This window comes from Amblyomma americanum, chromosome 9 (assembly GCF_052857255.1).
Source record: "Amblyomma americanum isolate KBUSLIRL-KWMA chromosome 9, ASM5285725v1, whole genome shotgun sequence".
Classification (NCBI taxonomy): domain Eukaryota; kingdom Metazoa; phylum Arthropoda; class Arachnida; order Ixodida; family Ixodidae; genus Amblyomma; species Amblyomma americanum.
In genome coordinates, this window is record NC_135505.1 from 101,402,579 (window position 1) to 101,425,791 (window position 23,213).

Below are 23,213 nucleotides of genomic sequence, written 5' to 3' on the forward strand. Positions count from 1 at the left end.
AAAAGAAGTAATTGAATTTAGAAGGTTGAAGGTTTGTAATGCTGTAATCCCATCAGAAAGGTGCAGCAGACGTGTCAGGATAAATAGCACACCTGCTATCTTGGCTGACAGAACATATGCTAGAGCCAAGAGGATCAGTTGCTCTTCAGAACCCATCTTGTAACCACGCGAAAAAAGACAAGCAACGTGGAAGAAACCAACAGGACAGAGCGCTTCAACTGGTTTATTACAATGGTTCATCACATTTATACAATCATCGCGATCACACTGTAACCTGACAAACGATCATCACGTAACACTGGTGCTGAGGCATGTACGGGACATCTTGCTATCGAGACATAAAAACTTCTTATAAGACAAGTTTATCGAGATTTTGCGGATGCACAAGCCGGATTCCCTCTTAATACAGTAGGCCTCATACACTTCTTTACTTAGTTTAGATGCTAACTTATTCAATATTGTGGTATCGCAGAACCGAGGCGTACAACCACGGCAGTGGCAACAATGGACGGCCTCATGCTCTCCCCCCGCCAATGTGCCTAATTTGGCACGGTGATCCTGAAGTCTAACATCCAGTTTGTCCAATGTAGCTTTTGCCACAGGACAAGGGTATTCGGCAAATGGCCCTTCTTTTGCACGGGACAAATCTGCCTGCGTGCTTGATAATACATTTTCTTGTGCCATCCCTGCACCTTATTGCACAGGCCGGCCAGTTTTTTGGGGTGCGGTAAAGACCACCAGCACAGCATAATTCAGAGCCACTTTTTTCAAGCGATACGAGATCTGGTGGTAATATGGGATGGCAATGGGTCTCTTGCGTTGTGCTCCTTCCCTGCAGCGGTGCTCAGGAATGCCCCGAGCTTCACTGGCAAGGGCCTCTTGCACAAAGGTGATTAACATTCAAGGAAAACCAGCACGCCATTTCGCCCAGTTTTTCGCGCGGCTTCAAGATGCATTCTACTACTAGTCACCAACTAGCCCCCTCTCTCTATTTTTCTTCAGAACCATCTGGAGAAAAGTGTTTTTACATCTTGTCCAATATACATACCGTGTTGACCCTCTGTTACCTTGAAAGCACATCAAGAGTGCACGCATGCTCTTGCAGTCAAGAGAAGCTGTTCAAAATCAACGAGCAGGTCCGTCCTTGCATACATTTTTCTTTTAGTGGCCAGGAGTTCTTTTGCGACTTAGTAAACCAATATGAATGGTTCTAGTATGATGCAACGTGTTTGTTACATTCATGTGAGCACTATTTTAGATTTTGCATTCATCATCATCATTATCAGCCTGACTACACCCACTGAAGTGCATAGGCCTCATCCATGTCTCTCCAATTAACCCTGTCCTTTGCCAGCTGCATCCACCCTATGCCTGCAAACTTCTTAATTTCATCCGCCCACCTAACCTTCTGCCACACCTGCTATGCTTGTCTTCTTTTGGAATCCACACCGTTACCCCTAACGACCAGCAGTTATCTTGCCTTGGCATTACATGGCCTGCCGAAGCCCAATTCTTCCCCTTGATTTCGATTAGGATGTTAATAATCCGCGTTTACTGGGAGTTTGAACTTTACAATACAATCTGCCTGAAAAGTTACTTTGCTATATATACAGGCTGCCTGAAATTGGAAATAGAATTAAACAAAGTGGCTGGAAATGAGAGGTGCAATCAACGGCCACTGAATATACATGGCACGCTAAGAGCCCCAGCTCTCTCACAATGATGTTCGAGAAACATTTTCGCTCTGTGTGCAACATGTGTTCAACGAGCAGCACTGGCTTATTTTTCTCCTGCTTTAAACCAAGCTTGTTGCACGAATTGGTCCAGATCTGAAGTGAACATGCTGGCATGAATATATTTCCAGCACACATACACTTGGGCTTAGATTTTAGGCGTCTTAAACGGGGAAGAGGCAAGTGCTGCCATGCCTGAGTTTGCTATGCTTTCAAACTTTTTTCTCCTTTTAGTTGACCTTAGGGCATTTATGAAAGATTTTGTTTATTTCAAAGCCAGTTCATTACTGCAAAGTGAGCTGTATCAGAGTCCCTGTTGACTTCATCTCTTCACCGAATTTCCGTCAGGCTTGGAACCATTCTACTTTTGCTGATTTCTACTGCTGCCCATTTATGTTTGCCATTCATTTTAGTCTGTCATCAGCAGTGTATGCTTTACATGCACATTTACTTGCACAGTCTGTTAATCTCAACTGTGGGCTGTGTTTTGATGGAGGTGAAATGCACATGGATTCTGTGGGCTGGGCAAAATAAATGTCCATTGAAGATCTCCAGACAGTCGAAACTTTTCTAGAGTCCTCCACTTCAGCCCCTCTCTCTGCCTGGTGTCACTCTGGGAGGCTAAAGCTAACATGCCAGTATCGAGCAACTGCTTGGGTTTCGAAGAGCAATGCCGTGCCCTTTCATACAACTTTTCAGATTCTTTTTTTACTGGTTTGGTGGATTGCTAGCAGCTGCTTTGATATTTTGTCTGCCCATTTCGTTGCCAGTTTCCTTGATGCACCTTCTTGATCATTTGAGTATTCTCACTTTGACACCGGTGTGGCATATATTCTCTCATTATTTATTAGTCACCTATTACTTATAGTGTGTTCATAGCTGGAGCACAGATGCAAGAGCTGCTGAGCATGCTGCAGTGTAAGAAATTAAAGATAAAAAATCTTTGTTTGTATTGTATCTCTTTGAGGAGCATAAAGTGAGTGTTTCATGTGTAATTAGTTTCTTTGTTTAAGTCTATCACTAGTCGTTTGACATATTTTGAGCAGCTGCTTTCAGATGGATGTTAATTGTAATGAGTCTTTCTTTTGACTTGCATGAAATTTGTGTGCCTGTTGATATATTGCAATAAAAGATATTGCATACCTCTAAGCAGAATTTGTTATGCTCTAATTCAAATGTGATTCACACTACAGAGAAGGCAGGCAGCTGGGATTTAGTCATCAAGAAGGTGCTGTAGAAGCTTAACGCAATTCATATACACCATTTCATTAATTTGAGGACATGACTGCTGCCTTGGAAATCTACAATTAAGGCAAAGTAATGTACAGCCTTGTCCAGCCATGGTTATGTTTCAGAAAATACAATTCTACACTGTCCTATTTGTAAAAAAAAGTAATTCTTGCAAGGAACAGGTTCTAAAATGCTCAAACACTAATTGTGCTTTTAAAAATACATTTTGTTTCTCTTGAAGAAGATGACTAATTACTAGCAGGTCCTTGCCTCACAGTTGCTTCTACATGTCCACTGGTGAGGAGAAGAGAGAGTGGGGGGTTTGTGCAATATTCATAGAAGCACCAAAATAGCTATTGCATATGCATGCACTACACACGTCTGGCAGCTATAAGTGAATTTATAATTGACTGCATTATAAGTACCTGGAAATTCAAACGTTTCTTTAGCTGCTAAAATATCTTTGTTTGTCTTGCTGGAAATCATAGTTTAGCAAATTGAAATATATATTCATCCATTGGCCAACTCAAGCCAGGTTGTATTTCGTGATGTTGGAAGAAGGCATTCTACATCTCGAAATTGCTTTTTCGAGCTGTTTCCTGTTCCAGTTGAAATGCTTACAGCAGGAGCAGTGAAATGTCCATCTGGAAACTGCTTGTTTTAGCGGTTTCCCAATTCAGCTGGAAAGCTTGCAGCTGGAGCAGTGGTGATGGTCCAGCTGGAAATGTCTTTTTCCAGCTGGAAGGCTTCCAGCTGGAACAGTCATTAGCCCAGCTGAAAAAAAGGACATTCCAGCTTGTCATTACCTGTTCCAGCTAGGGCTGGCCTCATTGCTTTTTACATTGTGGCAACTGATAGTATACGGTAAGGCATTTTATAACCCGTCTAAATTCAGCCTGTACTTAATCCCTGGTCTTACCATCTCTCATTGAAATTTAAATTTTCGTTTGCTTAGCGTAGTTATCAGGAAGCCTTGACCCTTTCTTGTCAACGCGCATTTCATATTTACATTCACGAGTCATTCACTCATCACTGTGCTGGTGCTTTGTTTTTCTTAGCTCCACAAAAAACATTTTATACGTTGATCGCATATCCATAGAACCATCCTCTAGAGCCTATACCGTGGAGCTTGTATAATTCCATTCTGCTGTTGTGTTTGTTATTAATAACCTTCCTTAATTCTATGCCCATTTTAATTTCTACACTGATTCTCTATCTCTGCTTTCTGCCCTGTCTTCAGTTACTTCATTTACCCCCAACAATAATTTCCATTTGGAAAGATCTCTATCGTTTCCTTCTCTTGCCCCATTTCTTTTATTTGATATCTGGGGTACCCTAGAATTTTTGCAAATGAGGTAGCCGGCCAGGCTGCTGGTAATGATGGGCAATATAGCGATTCACATACTTCTACCCTTTCACACCATTGCGTGCGTTACCCTTTACACCATTCTTCACTTCTTTTAAGGTGAACTTATTGGCAAAAGAATAATGGCGGCAAAGAATTATTTAACTGAATCCTTAATACACTCAATATTCCTTCCATCCATCTAACTAGGAACCCTCTAATTACTTTACTCACAGGGCATGGTAGATTCTCTTTCTACTTTCAAAAAGTTCGGCTATCTCCACCTTAAACTTGTTCATATGTGGTATGTTGAGCAAAGATGTCAGTCATTATTTACTTCCTATATTGTTCCCTTACTATTCCTTTTCTTTCCCATTTGAAGCCTCTCTACTCATCTTACATTACACTATCTACTCACCCCTCTCTTCTGAATAACCCTGCTGCTGGTGCTGTTCTGATTGAAATAATTCACCTCATGAGCAGCTCAAATCCTACACATTCCCGATGCATTCCTTCATAACTCTCATTTCTCCTGCACAAGCTCTGCACAGAGAAACGGTCTTTGTTCCATTGCTGGGCATGGATGCCTCTTTATCGCTATGTCCTGACACTGTGTTTGCACCAACTGTGCCTGTTTCTGGCTGTAAAATGCCAACTCCTGCTGAATTTTGGGAAACCAGCTGCAAATCCAACTGGAAAATTTGATTTCCAGCTGGAATGCCTGCTTCCATTTTCATCTGGAATGAGAAGGCTTACTTGTGGAAGGGGCTCCGTAAGCAAAGGGGGATGGTGTGTCACTGACAGTGCAGGCAGCAGCGTGAACATCCCACCTATTGCATGGTACATTGCAGACCGTGCACCTCTGACATGCATAGCTGAAGGCATGCCAATGATAGGAGGGCCCTTGTTGCTAGACTAAAATATAGCCTAGACCCATAATTATGGTTTCTGAGCTTTGCTACTATAGTCTGCGGCGACACCACTTTTAGACCCTTACTCGCTTGTCACTGATAAAGTTTGTTTTATATCCAGATACAACTTAAGTCTGCAGTGCAGCTCTGCCCACATTCAAGACCACCGTACAGAATTCTTACACGACAAAAAAGTAGTTCGTAGTTAATGTTTTTGTCGTTATCAAAACAAGAAACTGATCACCAGAAAAAAATAAGCTCTAGAATCTTGATACCAGGCTCATTAAAAAGTTAGATTAAAAAGCCGATTTCATTTACTGCTAATAGTTTGGCCATCAGAGTAGTACAATGTGCTGTGGATCATGGCTCAGTGTCAGCAACTGCTCTTTTTAAGGTGATTGCCTTTAATGACTCATACTTGCGTCCGTCCGCCACATATTAGTTCACGTGACCTTGTGATGTCACGTGATCTCTCTGCCATGCTCGCACCAGCTGTTCTTCTCCTCTGTCATAAAATTAAGTGTGGAGTACTACTCACCAAGATCTCCGTACTCAGGAGGCTGCCCTTCAATCTGCCTTGGATGTTACCTCTAATTACGCATCGTCCAACGGACTTCAGCTATCCGTGCATACAACAACATACACGTTGGTTGCGAACCGCAGGGGATGCCGTAAACTTGCTGCAAGTCCAATCCGTCTTTGATTATCAGGCACTCCACTACAGGAAAGTCCGAGTGTAAAAATCCTTAGCTTAATAGAATCAGCGACTGCATGGCTTTCTGAATTGCAAAAAGGCAAGCTATTCAGACTTTGGGTTTGGTTAGAAGAATTGCTCCTAAAACGGGTGGCGCAGGCTCGTTCGTTGCATGGCAATTGGTGAGGGCAATTCTGCAGCCACGTATTGTTTATCAAGCCCAATTTCAAAATCTTACAAGAGCCCAATGCATAGCATCACCTTGAAGCCGTCAACCTAGAGGCTATGAGGACATCACACCGGTCATAGCTTTACAAGAGAATGCGCAGCTCAATACCATTGATGAGCTGGTGAACCAGCGCCGTGATGCACAAAGCCTTAAGGCATACAGTCTATCGCACTCCACGCATGCACTGTGGACTTAATTATGCAACGTCACACTCCATTCTTCTGCCGCCAACGCCAGTTCTTCCCCCACTGGAAGTTTGTACAGCTCAGTGACAATAGCCAACAGATAATCGCCGACCAACATCTGTTAATTCGGCATCGTTGCTTCGCCAGAAATTTGAAGAACAAGATGCTAGCCTGCGTGAAGGATCCATTATTGTCTACGTAGACGCAAGCATACATGCCTGCGCAGCAACAACAGAAATATACTGCCCGTGCAGACCTACCCTAAATCAAACCTCTAGGTTTCAGCTTACGGAACTCCCTTCGTCCTCTTGTACTGAGCTTGTTGCAGTTCAAGAAGCACTCTGCTCTGTGGCCGCCATAACTATTTTCCCTGCGGCCCGCGTTGACATCCGCACTGATGCCCTTTAAGTTGTCCGGTTCCTGCGACATGTTAGCCGCTGTCCAAAGATATAAGTCAGGACATCCACCGGCTCGCGGCACGCATCCTGCAGGCAGTACGTATTGAGTGGGTCCCACAGGCCTAGATCTGCTGACCTCCAGCCACGCAGGCAGACTTAGCGACCCGCCTTGCGAATCCAGACTCATAACTGCCTCGGCTCCTTCATTTGGACAACTTTATCCTCCTTTCATCAAGAAAAGAACCGCAGTAACCCTCCCCCACGGTCTTACCCGTGCAGAGGAGGTTGCTCTTAGGAGGATACGGGTCGGGGTTGCCCTCACACCTGCCGTCACTTGGAAATGGCCTCAGTACCGAGATAAGTTTCCTCGGCCAGGGTGTGCAATATGAAAGACGAGGACATTGAAGCCGACATTCATCACTTGCTGTGAGACTGCCCAGCTCTCAAGCCTACAAGGATCCGGCACCTGAAGGTAGCGGGTCTTTCACCAAGCAACCCTGCTTCATACATTGCCTGGACGCGGGGACCGTACCGTCGTTCTCTACTGGACTTTACCAATTCAGCTAGCCTTTTTTTCATTCATTTAATCACTACTACATCTTTCATCACACCTTCACCATCATTGATACGCCCTGAGAAAATAAATTTTGCTTCAAAAAGTCCGGCAAATTCAAATAAGTGCAATGAATCGCAAACGGCTTTCGCCCTCCCGCTGTTAAGAGAAATCTAAGTGCCTCAAACGAATTTTTAAGTTGTATCCTACAACTAGAGTGAAAAGCTCTACTCCACCCATGCTGAATCTGAAGGTCAACTGGCTCTTATTGGACATCTAAAAGGAGGTGCTCCTCGTGGCTATACCATCGTGCCATGTGACTCGCCGACACCGCAGCAGCGCGCTTGGCAGTCACGTTCGCCACTTTGCTGGCTGCGGCTCGGCCGCTCCCCCTCGCCAGTGTTGGCATGTTATGTGTCACGTGATTTTCTCTTGCGCTTAGCGGAAGCTCGACCTTACACTTGTGGCACATGATGCATTACGGCCGGGATTTCCTCTCGCTAATACAATTGCAGTGCTTTCTGACAGATCTTTCGCTGTGTATATCCTATCTGAGTTGAGCCACAGTTGCTTCATACTGGCATTCTCACAGTTTTCATGCCAGGGTGTGTTTCCCTATTTTACGTCCACTTTGTTCTTTCAGCATGCCAAAACAGCATGCCAATCACTTGCTGTTTGATGTTTGGGACATGGAGTGTCCTCACAACCTGTCACCGCATTTTTGGCAGTTATTTTATTGAAAAAGGGAGGCGAGAGGGAAAGACAGCCTTTGATGTGGCGACCATAGTGTTGTTCTGGAATTTCTTCTGGTCTACTGAAATACGGGATAGGAAGGTTTTACTGCCCATCACGCTATTAATTAGTGGCCACTTAAGTGTCAGTTCGTGGATTTCAATTTTTCACTTATTGAGCATGATCACGTACATTACAGGTTGCATACTGTTATATGTTTCCTAATCAAGAAGTATAAATTGCTGCGCACGTTGCTTTGTTTTTTTTGCATGGTGCTGAGTTAGTCTGACTTTGTTTTCTTGAGTTGCGATGTCCATACATAGTTGATTCATTTCTGAAATTTTTTTTACTAAACAGATATGCAATATTTATGCAGATATATATATTCAAAGGAATTTTTTCTTGATGTTCATATTCAATCTGTAGTTTAAAATTTCACTATTTACACACCCCAATAATATATGACTATATGTCATGAAGACCCACTGCAAGTACATTTCTTTCTTATTTGATAACCTGATGACACTGCATAAGGGAGCCGGAAGTAAAAGCTTCTTCTGTTCAATTTTAAGAAGCTACAGTTGACAAGCACTAAAGAATATTACAAAGACAAATTGTGTGTTTTCCAGACATTTCTTCAAATTTCTGGGTCATACTACAAAAGGTTCTTATCCTGAATGAAGCGAAACGTACTAGTGGATGGCCATAAGTTTGGTTAGCTGAGGAGGTTATGTAGTTTGCCGGGATTGTGTGGCTCATGCTGACAAACCACAAGGTTGACTGGAGGTCAGCGGGAGAGGCCTTCGCTGTGCTGTGCATGTAGTTAGAATCATGAAAAGGAAGCAAAAATGTTCATAAATCCTTATACTAGTCACTATGCTTCCATGAAGTCACACTGAGGCCGAATCATTATTGTTCGCCTTACACAATGCAGCAGAGTGGCCCTAAACACTGCTATTTTATTCGGAGACCTTTGACCATACAAAATGCGCAGGCTAAGAGCACACCTTCTGATGCACTTAATTTATCCTTTGAGTCTTTCCGCCATGTCCAAAAAACACAAGAAAAGGGCAACATAAATAACAGCCCCAAATGGACAGTTAAAACAGCTGAAGTAAACGGACAATAAAGCAGCCAGTCTGCATCCACTGGGGCTCCAGGAAGACCTGAACGCTGGTTTAATTTTCAATGTACGTACATCTTCTAACGCACGGCTAACTCAACGAGCCTCCTGATGAGGAAGGCTCTACTTAAAGGACACGAAAACTATAAGCATGGGCGTGGTGCATAAATCTAAGCAACAATGAATGAGAAAAGCAGAACGTTGAGAATTGGGCTATGAATGCAGACTAATAGTATTATGCTGCTGTCAGCTTGTGCCTGCAAAGAAATCATAAAAGAACAAAGGATGAAAAGAAGGAACTCAAAATGCTTCCCACCATCAAGCCAACAATATTTGTGTTTCAAGAAGAGCATCCATCCTGTGAACGTTGCTTTCAAAACTGTAATGGCATCAAACAGAGAAAAGGCAGTTATTAGGGCTACACGGGAAACCCCCAGTTCATCTTCAACAGATGTGAGAAAGACTTGATGCGGCAGCCGAAAAAATTGCAGCAGTCTGCTAGATTTTATTTTCTGGCAAGCTAACAAAGATTACCGCATAAGTTTAGTAGACCGTAGGCAGAGTTTCCTGTGTTTACGGCTGGTAATTGTTTCCCCCCCCCCCCTGTTCTGTGCTATCTTCTGAACGTATCCTATTTTAAATTAAAAAGAGAACAAGAACTGCAGGGCAGCAGCAAGTTTTCATTATAAAACAATGATCATTGCGATGAAAAATGCTCACTAATTGGAATGTGTCTTTGATGAATTAGTGTAATGCATCAGAGCCAAAATATATGTTGTAACAAACTTCTACTGATCACATATGTAACTGATGTCAGTATCCACAGAGACTTCTGTATTTATTTATATGCTGGATTGAAAAAAATTCCTTCATGCAAGCTACTGACCTAATCATATACAAACATCTCCAACAAGGCAGCAATTAGTGTGGTCTATGTTCTTTGAGATATTAATAAACATTAGTAATTGTCTGCATTTTCTGAAATTAATAAGAAACTGCTGTTCGCTGTGAGTATAGTTTTTGAAGATGAGAGCCATCCATCTCATCCGACAGGCTGCTTCACCTGCTGGTGAGGAAGCGACCGAAAGTGTGGCTTGGTAAGTTGGTCATCAGTTTTGAAGGTTACTGTAACATTTGAACATGTTTTAGTTAGTGGAGTGGTGGCTCTCCCTTTGGCTTTAATTTTAGCAAAAAAACGAAATGGCATCTCAGAGAATCTGCACAACTCGCCCACCTGCCAAGCCAGCCCAGTGGTAGCTTCTCCAACTGTTCTGGCTGCTCACACAACCTTTCTGGAAACTGTATGTGCAAGTGGCACGTACCTCACAGTAACACATCTTCAGAAGAAATAAACAACGGTCGAACATATATTACAAGAATATTTCATCATCATCATCAGCCTGACCACTCCCACGGCAGGAAGAAAGACCTCTCCCATATTTGAGACTCTAATTAACCCTATCCTGTGCCAGCTGTCACCACGGTATCTTGGCAAAATTCTTAATGTCATCGTACACCTGTCCTTTTCCTGCCCATGCTACGCTTCCCTTCACTTGGAGTCCAGTCTGTTACCCTTAAAGGCCATTGGTTATCTTGCTTTTCCATTACATGTCTTGCCCAGTCTTATTCCTTCCTCTTGATTTCGACCAGGAAGAAGGGCAGCAATGGCATAGAGGCAGAGCATCGGCCTCACATGCAAAAGGACCAAGGTTAGAATCCCAGTGTCGTGAAATTCTCCACAGTGTTTAAAAAATTACAGAAAAAACTCTACATGTCGATAGAATTGCATAACCAGGTCTCATGTGCGGCCTGCGTGACTAGAACCGAGAGTGCACTTACTCACCAGAACAGAATAGTAAGCCTGGTGCTGTACTTGACCGCAACCTAGCTCCTATATTGAAAACTTAACTGTTGCAAGAATATTTAGGAAGCAAAAAATATGAGGAATACTCTGCATTTTATGCCGATACTTCAAAATTAGCAAGCTACATTGGAAGTGCTGTGGCACTTAACAATGAAAAAGGGCCGCAAATCGGCTTCTATCGCACAAGGCGGATTTAGGGTTGCTTGCTGGTGGAACTTATCTTTGATCCGTCAAGGCAACTGTAGTCAAGACCCTTTTCTCAAGCATCTCACCCCAGAATAGCCGAGCACCAGGCCAAGGGAAACCTTGTACCCATTAAAAAACCGCGATAGGTCCCCAGCAGCACTCTGGTCAATCTCCAGCACCTCCCGTATACGAGGCGGAGGCTCTACCACAAGGCCAATTTCCGAGTGACGTTGGAATCAGAGGCAGTGAGGAAGGTGATCCATGTGCTGCACAAGCTCAGCACAAATAAATCAAGAGTGAACGTTTTCTGCAAATGCTACTCTACAAATTAAGCTCTATACTCTATAAGCTTTCAACCACCATCGTTGAAGTTTTTAGCCTTTGCAGCAGCTGTACGGCCCGAACAAGTGTGCGTGCACTCTGTGAGACTCTAATCGAAATAATCTTTCCAATACACTAAAGCAACACAAAACTGTTCTGCTATAGTTAATCTTCTCTGCTTATTCTTATCATGAAGTGTCCCTGAATTAAAACGCAATGCTCATCTCACAAATTTAACTGACAGGTCACACTGAAATACTATGTCTGTACTGCAAATGCTATTATCATGCTCTGCATGAGTATATTATCATCCCTGCCTACAGCACCTTGAGCCGCATGATCCATGAAAAGACTGCACATATCCTCCGCCTGCCCCCACATGTGCACATCTGTCTTCATTTTTTGTGTGCACTGCGAAAGACTGGAATGACTTGCACAGCCACGTCTTGCTCCACATACTGGCCCCATCACTATTGAAATCATCAAATGAAATTAATGTACATTAGGCTGTGTAACCCATTCCCTCAAACATTGAAGTAAATCATAAGATACATCTAGCTATAACCTATTATAACTGAGCGGAAGTCATATAGTAACTCCAAACACGAATCATTGAAGTCATATATATATATATATATTTGGATCCCATCAGCGGCATGGTTGTTTTTTCTGCTGCATTATAAGTAACTCTCTTTAAGCGATAGATTAATCTAAGTATTATTATCCCACAGATAAGCACAACCCATCAAAAAATTAAACAGTCCCCTATGCAGCTTGGTTTCAGTGACTATTGGCTCCCTTCATATATATATATATATATATATATATATATATATATATATATATATATATATATATATATAGAGAGAGAGAGAGAGATAGGTTTAAACATCCTTCAAGTGAGAACTGAGGTAAAAGAGATGCCTTTGATCTAGCAGAAGGAGAGGGAGTGAGGAAAAGAACTGTAATTAACGCAGGATTTAGGTCATATGATTAATTGGGCATCAAACAGAAATAGAAGTAGAAACAATTTACTTCTTAAGTTTTCAGGTTGAAAGCTCTTGCTGTTTGTTGTTATTAAAGTTACTCAAGTAAGAAAACTGTGTAAAACATATATTGAATCCCATTAAAAGTGAAACATGGAGGAATGGAGGTGTGTTCACTATAAAAATGATGCAGATCTTCTTGAGCAGCTTTGGCACTTAATTATTGTGTCCTAGGACACAATAATTGGGCATTTCAATCTTCTTGAGCAGCTTTGGCACTTAATTATTGTGTCCTAGGACACAATAATTAAGTGCCAAAGCTGCTCAAGAAGATTGAAATGCCCAATTTACAAAATCTTTCATAAATAAATAACAAGTTCAGAGCAGTGCTTGCAAAGTTCCAATTCAGATGTTTATTGAGCAGAGTAAAATAAAAGGTACTGCACTTGTCTCTATGTATGTTATTGTTGAAAAGGCATGGATTCAATCTGAAGTGGCCTTGGTGGCGAGGTTTCTTTCTTTGGCGTGGGTGCCCGATTTGTAAATGCGAGGACATCGAAGCCGACATTCACCAGTTGCTGTGTTGGGATCAGGCACCTCAAGGTAGTGGGCCTTTAACCGAGCAACCCTGTTTCATATACAATAGGCCTGTATGAGGTGGTAAGAGGGATCTGGAAAGGGGTGATGGTCCCTAGCCTGACCTTCGGTAATGCGGTCCTGTGTATGAGGCTAGATGTTCAAGCAAGGCTGGAAATTAGGCAACGTGGAGTAGGGAGGTTAGCTTTGGGAGCACATGGCAATACACCAAATCAGGGGGTACAGGGTGATATGGGATGGACGTCTGTCGAGAGCAGAGAGGCTAGCAGTAAGATAGCATTTGAGGAACGATTGAGAAAGATGGAGGAAAAGCGGTGGGCTAGGAAAGTTTTCAGATACCTGTATATAAAGAATGTTGACACGAAATGGAGAAAGCGAACTAGAAAATTGACAAGCAAATATCTGGACAGCAGTAATGGGGCAATTAAATCAGCAATTATCGGTTAAGAAAAAGGTTAAAGAAACAGAGAGAGCTCTGTGGAAAACAGGGATGCTGACGAAATCGGCACTGGGAACATACCGGACCTTTAAACAGGAAATTGCCAAAGAAAATATCCATGATAATTGTAGGGGAAGCTGTTTGTTATTTGAGGCCAGGACTGGAGTTTTGCGGACTAAGACGTATAGAGTCAGGTACCACAAGATAGACACGTTGTGCATTGCGTGTGGAGAGGAGGAGGAAACGGCTGAACACTTGATACTTGCCTGTAAAAGGCTTCCCCTTACAGCGGAAAGCAGCGGGGCTGATTTACACAAGGCATTGGGGTTTAAGGATAGTGAAGGGAAAGTAGATTTTAAGTGGGTAGAAGTAACCAAGCGAAGGTTATACGATTGGTGGCTAAAAGCAAGACAGGAGTAAAATTTCACAAGACATGGCTAGGTGGCTTGAGCCACCGCCTGATTTAAAGGGTTCAGCCGTATTCATCCATCCATCTGTCCATGCACTGACGCGAGCCCGGCAAAGCCAGCTGCGGCACGCTGAATGAAATGGGTTGTAAACGAAGTTTGGCGTGCTATTGTTTGTGATTACTGTCCTTTTCGTGCTCCGCTGCGCCTGTCGTATGTTTTTTTATTTGCTTTCGATGCTAACGAACCATAAAATGGCCTTGCTCATACACATCGCTGCAGTGCCGACGAACCTTGCACGCAATGAGCATCATTTTGGTAAGTCCAGCAAGACGACTGGTAGTTTTGCGGAAGAAAAAGCTTGTGGGTGTTTAAAATGATTGATTTCTCGAATTTCAGCATACTTGAATGTCTTGGTGGGAAGTTCGGTACCTGCGCTAGAAGATGCCGGACCGCAGCACGCTTAAACACGAACGCTCGAGCGCGTCTTCGATTGAGATTAGCGCCGCTGGGTCTGTGACAATACTAGGCCGTTGGCAGGGCACGAGCTGCCTCCAACCTCCGCAAACGCACCGTGCAGCATCGTCTCGAACTCTGTGCCCATCGCTCAGGGGCCGTAATAACGGTTCAGGACGCGCAATCGAGCGTTCGTGTTCAGAGTGCTGTCGACGGTACTTGCCGTTCGCGTTTCCTCCGCAATTCGCTGTTCGAAATAGGCGGGAACGATTTATTTTGGAAGGTTAAATTGCACGCAACTTAGCGTCCTGCAGATGAGCTTGTTTGCGCAGAACTTATGCCAGAAATTCTCTTACTTGAATCTAGCATGGCCATGATGCACGAGGCTTTGACTAACAGTTCTCGGATCATCGAAACCAACGTCGGCATTACACACGCAACCGGCATTGGACGCAACATTTTGAGCTCCCATTGCAAGTGCGCGTATCGGCATCCTAATCTTTTATGCTTGATCAGCGTATGCTAGCAGTTTGCCGACTAAATGGAAATGTATGTTTTAAACGTGTCTGCTGCTTCTTTTCATTGTGAAGTGGAATGCTAATTCACTAGAAAGGAAGCTTTGTCGTTTTGCACAAATGGGAAACTTTGCTTGAATGGTGCACTGTCCAGCGAAAGGAAGCCGTAATGATTCGTTAACTGAAGGCATCGCATACTTGTTAGCATGATCTTTGAAACTGCAGTGCACTAATGTAGGTGTATTAGCTGTTGGTTTTTCCTTGTGTATTTTTTTTCACTGATGAACTGAGCAGTGGCACTGTGATGCCTCCTATGTTCCAAGTGTTTTGGGAAATCAGTCAACAGGCTTACTGAAGAAGTCTGCATAGGGCCTTCCCTTGTTCTTGCTCAAATCTAAAGGCAGTAGATTTCATTTAATTTATGCTTAATTCACTCAATTGGTCCAGAATATTGTGAGCAGCCATCTGGCTTTCCAGTGCTGATCCCTCTGCCTGTTAAGATCGCCATGTTGCTGGACTAGAACATGGAGAAAGCTTGTTTGTCCATCTAATCCACCGATAGCTGCCTGCCCTGTGGAATCTTTGCGTGGTTCAACATGATGGGCTCTGTGATGTCGTGTATGAGTCATCTTGTAGATCATAGGTGCATCGAGCGGATTTTATGTAGCCCAGCTTTGTGCACTTCAATGCATTTTTCTTTCATGTTTCTCAGAAAGGGCAGTGTTAATTCTGTTCTGACATCTTTTGTGCAGTTCACTCATGCATTTTTGCATTGTTCAAATGATAAACGTTGAAAAACCCTGAAGGACCTTCAAGATTCACCCAGAGCATTCAACCTTGGATGCAGCATGTGCATGCAGTCAGTAAAAGTACCGTTGTTTTTGTGTGGACAAAGTTACCTTCGGTCTTTTGCTTGTTGAGTTCTACTGTTCAGAACATATGAGTTGCGGTTAGGAAAGGCTGCATTTTGGCACAGGTTTTTAAAGAAATAGTGTTAAAGCTCTCTTTCTGCAGAAAATTCGGCAGGGTCAGCGGCATCATAAGCAAGAAAATCCTGGAGGTCACGTGACTTTTTCATTGAGAGCAAACTGACCACTGTGGCAGGTGGCAATTAAATGAATGAGTGGGAAGAACAACTTGGGTCGCACAAGCCCCACCAGTGGCAGCACCTGCCATCGTCTGGCAGTGGCGCATCGCTTAACCGCTGCACTTTTATGCCAGGAGAGGTATCAGAGTCCCATTGATCTATAAATGTAAAGCCAAGAATGACCAATTCCACATATATGGGGATTGACCCATTAACCCTATTGCATCATACCCTTAAGCGTCTTAAGTGCCCCCTTCAATTTTTTTTAATGCATTTTTGCGGTTTGATGTGCCCGGTTATTACTGTCCACCATGCTAAACATCGTCGTCCTGTGTGCAAAACACGAAAGCACCTGCACTTCTGTACGTTACTTATCGCTAAAAAGCTGTCTAACAACAAAAAACGTCTGCTTTGCTCTGCCAAAATGTAATTCTGTATACTTGTGCAAGACATTTAAGTGCTCTGATTCTTAATATAAAACTGCACTGAAAAAACTTAGGAATCATTTTCAGTCACACTCTTCCATTGATGCTACTTACTAACACTTGACAATTTGGGTACATTGTTAACAAACTGGACAACTCTACAATTAACCAAAAAACATCAAGTGGCCAGGTAATTGCCAGTGAAATATGCATGGATGTTCTTAATGTTAAAGGGTGCTTTTACAAACAATTTAGATATCACATATCCTCATTATTCATCCATATTTTTTTTAATGAACCCTAATGCTGTAGATCCTACCGCAATTAAAGAAGTAATTGAACAGCTCAAGATGTCATCTTGAGGTAGTTAGGGCAACATCGTCTAAACCTCTAAAAAATGTGACAGTTCATGGTGGTAATATTCTTTCTAAGCTACTTGAGCAATCTCTTGAATTTTGTTCTGTCCCCACTGATTGGAAGGTGGTCAAGGTAGTTCTATTGAACAGGTATGGAGACATTCTTCTACTGACTACCAACCCATTTCATTTATGAGCATCCTCTGTAAGATCATGGAACATGAAATCTGCTCTCACCTTGCAAGTTCCTTAGTCAACCAGCTCACTACTTCAGACAATTCACCGGTTTTGTGGTGTCCGCCAACACTGGTAATACTATATCGCAAAAGGCATATTTTTACCCCAAAAAGCCTATATTTTAAAATTTCTGAAAGTGTTCGCTGAAACACCCGGTATAGCCTTCATTGATCACGTGAAAGCATGCAACTCAGCTGGAAACCTCAGCAGTCATGCATGCATTGCGGAATCAGGGTGTAGAAGAGTCTCATGGGAAAATACTGGAAGATATATATAGCAACTGCCAAGCTACCATAGTCCTCCGTAAAGTCAGCAATAAAATTCAAATAAAGAAGGGCGTCAGACAGGGAAATTGATCTCGCCATTGCTATTCACAGCCTGTTTACAGGAGGTATTCAGAGGCCTACACTAGGAATATTTGGGAATAAGAGTTCTTGAACAATACCTTAGTAATCTGCAATTCGCTAACAACATTGCCTGGCCAATTAAGTCACTCATGGGATGACCTGCATAGCATGATCAATGACTTGGACAGGCAGAGCAGAACGGTTGGTCTAAAAGTTAATATGTGGAAAACCAAAGTAATGTGTGGAACAGTCTGAAAGGAACAGCAGTTTGCAGTCTCTGAAGGGAACAGCAGTTTGCAATTGGTAGTGAGGTGCTGGAAGTGGTAAGGGAATATTTGTACATAGGGCAGGCAGCGACTGCAAATCCAGATTACGGGAGAGAAATAACTAGAAGTATGAGACTGGGGTGAAGCGCATTTGGCTGTTTCTCTCAGGTCATGAATGGCAGCTTACCAATATCACTGAAGAGGAAAGTGCCTTACCGGTACTTGCCAATGGGGCTGAAACGCGGAGGCTTATGAAAAGGGTTCAAATTAAATTGAGGACAATGCAGTGCGCTATGGAAAGAAAATATGCTGGGTATAATGTTAAGAGACCGGAAGCGGGCAGAGTGGGCCAGGGAACAAATGCGGGCTAACGTCATCCTAGTTGACATCAAGAAGCATAAATGGGCTTGGGCAGTTCACGTAATATGAAGAAAAGATTAACCGATGGGAGTTGAGGGTAACACACTGGATGCCAAGAGAAGGTAAACCAGGCTAGCAGGGGGTGGCAGAGGGTTAGGTGTGTGGATGAGGTTGAGAAGTTTTTTGGGATAAGGTGGCCGCAGCTGGCAAAGGACAGGGATAATTGGAGAGATAAGGGAGAGGCCTTTGTCCTGCAGTGGGCATAATCGGGCTGCTGCTGCTGCTCTGCTGATGATGAAAAATACGTGTAAAAAACTGGAGGCACAGAAAGTTGTGGTTACATCTTCAATCGATTCTCAGTGGGTGGTTTAATTTATTCCTTGATGACTTTCAATCCTCTTTCAATGCTCGTTATTAATCCAGGATGAGGCTTTGAAAAGTGCCTTAGAGACTCAAGCCACGAAACCCTGGAACTGACCCGGTGTCTTATTTGCAGCACTGTATCGCATGATATGCACATTGACAGAATCCTGCGACAAGGCTGGCACACGTTTACGATGACCAACGAGACGTTGAAAACGAAATAGAGAGATAGAAAAGAAGGGGTACCCATGAGGAAAAGGAAAGGTAAGGATGTTAACCAGAATGATGTTCTGGTTGGCTAGCCTGCACACGTGAGAAGGGATGAGGAGATTGAAAAGAGGAATGGAGAAGGGATGCAAAGGTATTGTCACAGCGCATATACCCTTTGTCGAAATGTACAGGCCATTGATTTGCCGCATGGGCACTTGGCTTTGCACCATGACTTTGAAGACTGGTGGAGGAACCTTCATTCTCACTACTATACATAACTCAGGAGGAAAAAAAAATCTAGTTGTGGAGTGAATAGTCAAAAGCAAGCTTATTTGTACTTGAATTTCAGCTCAAGAATAGTACCTATTTTTTGACAGCTTGATTTTCAGAAAAAAGTAGTAGCAACAGAGTTTCTGTGCAAAAAGAGAGGAGTACATGCTTTCACAACTAATGGTTACAGAGCTGCTTGGGCTGCACACTAATGTGAGAAAGTATTATTAAGGCAGAAGAACACAGCTGAACTGCTAAAATTTCCTTGCTTGTTATGCATATGAACATACCTTAAAATCTGGAAACAGTTCAATCCACTTCAGGCTCAAAGTCGCATGGCACCCTTTCTTTTTGGTGCCTTGGAAATTCAGCCTCTTTTTTTTCAAAGGTCTCCTGCAACCAGTCAGTTGCAGTAGCTGGAGCCTAAATATAAGAATAAGTTACTGAAATCAGTATTGGATACCCAACGGCCTTTGTCAAAATTATACAGCTCAAGGCCTCTGAGCCCTGCAGCGCAGCTCCTCTTGTACACTCAGGAACCGTAATCTCACGGAAGCAGGAGGAACTTAAAACCTTGACCCTCCCAAGCTTACGACTGTCAGATGTGCTTAGGAGCCGCGCTACCAGGCTTGGAAGCAAACCTCTGGGGCTGTATATTTTTTGGAAAAGACTGTACAGTACATGCACCTAGAGCAGACCAGTGCTACAAATCATGCAAAAGTATAAATTTTACTGAAAGTAGAGATATTGTGTGTCCTTGACTGTTTCAACACTGTTGTGAGCTGCCAATTGATTAACAGCAATAAGAAATCAGACTTAGAAATTAGCTTGAATGGTACGGCCATGACTGACAGAAAAGTGATTAGAGGTTTGTGATTGGTCTCCACCCTGCGATGAACTGAGATTGGCTGTTCCAAATGATGACCAACAAAACACACTTTAGAAAGCACTGGTTCATTCTCCATACTCTCACAATTGTCGCATGTAGGCAAAATGATTCAGATAATTAACAATAAAACATAGCTGCATGCAACCTGCATTTGATAGATGTCACTGTGCTGGCTCCTTTTAAACATTTTTTCATCAGTTACATGGCTGCACCCTTCTGCATGCAGCCATATTAATTACCAAAGGGCTATGGCAGAAGTGCATCTGCTTGGTGGATATTTTAGAAAGGGCAGCTTACTGTAATATGGCATGCATGGCACAGTCCAAAATCTACATGCACTCAATCAAATTTTAAACAGTGGAAAGTATTTGTTTTATTATCTTATAGACCAGGCCCCTTTGGCATATTACATAAGGGGAATTAAATTTTGTATATTAGGATCAATGGAGCTCAATGATGATATCAAAAGCAGCCTGGAGATTACAGAGCTTCATACTTGATATTTTTAATATGTGTTGTTTTGTGTTGCAGTTTTTATATATATGATGCAAGGGCGGTTTCCCCCTAAGGAAATGCATGCAGTATGAACAGATGTGTTGGACATTATTTGACAGGCAATGGTTCTGATGCGCGGGCCACAATCGAGCCCTTCTTTGCTTTCCCTGCTCGATGCCTACGCTTTCTCAATAGCCCGTACCTCCTGCTTTCCATCCGTCACCGCCCTGCCTAGCTTTGCCGCAAGCATATCATGGGGAAAAAGATCGGTTTTTGGGGAAAGAAAATGGCGCAGTGATTGTCTCACTTATCTTGGCGGACACCTGAACCACGCCCTAAGGGAAGGGATAAAGTAGGGACTGACAGAAGAAAGAGGTGCTGTAGTGGAGGGCTCCAGAATAATTTCCACCACTCCTGGGGATCTTTAACGTACACCGACATCGCACAGCACACGGGCGCCTTTGCGTTTCACCTCCATTGAAACGCGGCTGTCACGGTCGGGTTCGAACCCGGGAACTCCGGATCAGTAGCCGAGCGTCCGGCCTAACCACTGAGCCACCGTAGCCCACGAGGCAATTGTTTAAGGTTTGGCTTCTCCTGGCGGCTTAAAAGCCTAGTGGCAAAGGTTGCCTTACCTACATTCTAACAGCTAACATTTACAGACAGCTAACAAAGATAGCACGAAATGCATTTTGAAGTATTCTTTAATATTTCCTTCAGAATACTGCAGATTCTTTGTTCTCAGTTCGCGGAATTGAAAATTTTTCGCCGCAGAAAGTAATCGCATAATGGGACCAGTCCAGCCTCTCTTATGTCCTTATACATGTGAAATAAAAATAAGTGGCACATATGTATGTTTCACAAGGCAGCAGTGGGGGCCAGTTGGTTGTACATGTTTGATATCAAAAATATATGTGACCAACTGGCCCTCATAACGCGCGAAGCGAAGGAGCGCACGGATGTGACAACTGCTGATGAGTTTGCTTGAATACACTGAACTGAACATGCATGGAAAGCATGTACCCCTTTCTCTGTAATCGCAGTTTTTAGTGCTGTGTATATACACCGTTTTGTCACGACAACTACTTGTGTAGAGCATTGATTTGATACAAAAAATATCCCACTGAGTGTAAATATAGGAGTATATATATTCGGTCTGACGTACGTATACAAGACTGCTGTTTTGCGATGGAGCCACATTAACAAGTTCTTGGAGCACGTTGGCCTCCTCAAATTTTTCAGCGCCGTTTTTTTTTCTTTTTTTGCCCTGTGAAGCTTCCCTTGTAGCAATACTATATAGCATGTCTTAGATAGAATAATGTAGTATATCGCATATTTTCATGCGCCACAGCATATCCTTGTACTCCGGTTATGTGGCTTTGCCGCAAAGCAGAACTGGCATGCGGCGAATGAGCACATCAGGACGAAGACGCACCATCAGTGAACCACTTCATGCACTGCGAGTATATTTCTAACATGCTAGTACAATAATATAATACAGGCATTACCCAAATATATCAAATTTCAAATCTCTTTTTCAGTCATCGCCAGCAAGGGTTTCATACAACATTTTCATGCAAGGCACTGCTTCTTTGTATTACACAAGGTCTGCATTTCATTCTTGACCAGGGTTCTTGGCAGAGTGCACATTCTTCAATTTCTCAAAAATTATTGACAGAGTTTCGCAACAATTACTTCTTTTCAAATTCAGTAATCTCAATCTCGAACGTGATGATATTTTGTGGCTCTAGTCTTTCCTTACTTATCGTTCTCAATTTGTGACTACAAATAAAACTACCTCTCATTCCTCGCCAGTGGGCTTGGGCATTTCTCAGGGTTCGGTTCTTGGGCCCTTACTTTTTCTTGGTTATTTAAATGATTTTCCAATTAAATTTGCTTTTCCTTTATGTCTTTCTTCTCTTAACTGTGTTATTTACCCTGACATTAGCAGTGACTGTTACGATTCTTTTTAGTGTGGTATTAACCATGTTTGGAAGGCTGTAACACATGCGACTTGAAAATTTTTTATTAAAAAATTAGCCTGGGTTTAACTCTGCTTCACGATCTGTGACGTGCGAAACCACGATGACGTAAATTGTGATGCCACAATCGATAACGTAGCAATAAGATGCCTGAAATCTTAAAGCTATGCAAAGCTTTTCTAGGGGTGGCCTGCACCAAATTTTTGGTAATGACCCGGGTCAAATTTGGAGGTTGCCATCGTGTCAGGCATGCTCAATTATGGTTGGACATCTCTTTTGGTCCGAATTGGCCAAGGTCAAATTTCGACAGTGGCTCTTTTGTTATTTATTAGTGGCTCTTTTTACAGAGGAAGGAAAAGGTGTTTCTAGCCACGGCATCTGCCATTGAAACCTGAAGCTCCTGAGCTGTGGCTAGCATTGGCCTGCCACATTTTGGCAGTGGCTTGGGCCAAATTTGGAGGTTGCCATTGTGTCAGGCATGCCCAATTTGGTTGGTCAGATTGGAGTTGGCCCAGGTCAAATTTTGGAAATGACCTGGGGCAAATTTGGAGGGCGCCATCTTGTTGGACATGCTCAATTATGATTGGACCTCTATATTGGTCTGAGTCGTCCAGTTAAGTCAAATTTTGGTGGTCACCTAGGCCAAATTTTGGCAATAGTACGGATCAGATTTGGAGGTTGTCATCATTTCGGGCACATCCATTTTTGGTTGGACATCTATTTTGGTCCGGATGGTCAAATTTTAGGAGTGCCCTAGGCAAAATTTTGGCAATGGCCAGGGCAAAATTTGGATGTCGTCATTGTGTCGGGAATACCCACGTATGGTTGGTCATGTTGGCCAAGGTCAAATTTCTGTGGTGGCAAGCCAAATTTTAGAAATGGCCCAGGGGAAATTTGCAGGTTGCCATTTTGCTGGGCACACTCAGTTATGATTGGACATCAGATTTGGTCCAGATTGGCCAAGGTAAAATTTTGGCGGTGGCCCAGCCCAAGTTCTTGGTGCTTGGCATCATAGTTGCTAT

The 23,213-nt window shown here is 43.0% G+C and overlaps 1 protein-coding gene across 7 annotated transcripts in view; it reads left to right on the forward strand.

Moving 5' to 3' along the window:
* The first annotated feature begins 14,024 nt into the window (after nt 1-14,024).
* Nucleotides 14,025-23,213, forward strand: part of LOC144103902 (uncharacterized) — a 33,821-nt gene continuing 24,632 nt past the window's right edge. For 4 of the 7 annotated variants that reach the window (XR_013308364.1, XM_077636616.1, XM_077636617.1 and 1 more), the window contains exon 1: nt 14,025-14,251. Coding sequence is in view for 3 of the 7 variants with exons in the window: in XM_077636616.1 (XP_077492742.1) it covers nt 14,237-14,251 (15 nt within the window). In the remaining 4 variants the exon portion in view is untranslated. Of the gene's footprint in view, nt 14,252-18,478; nt 18,610-21,750; nt 21,816-23,213 lie in introns of those variants that run through there. The other 3 variants (XR_013308361.1, XR_013308362.1, XR_013308363.1) reach the window with 2 other exon arrangements.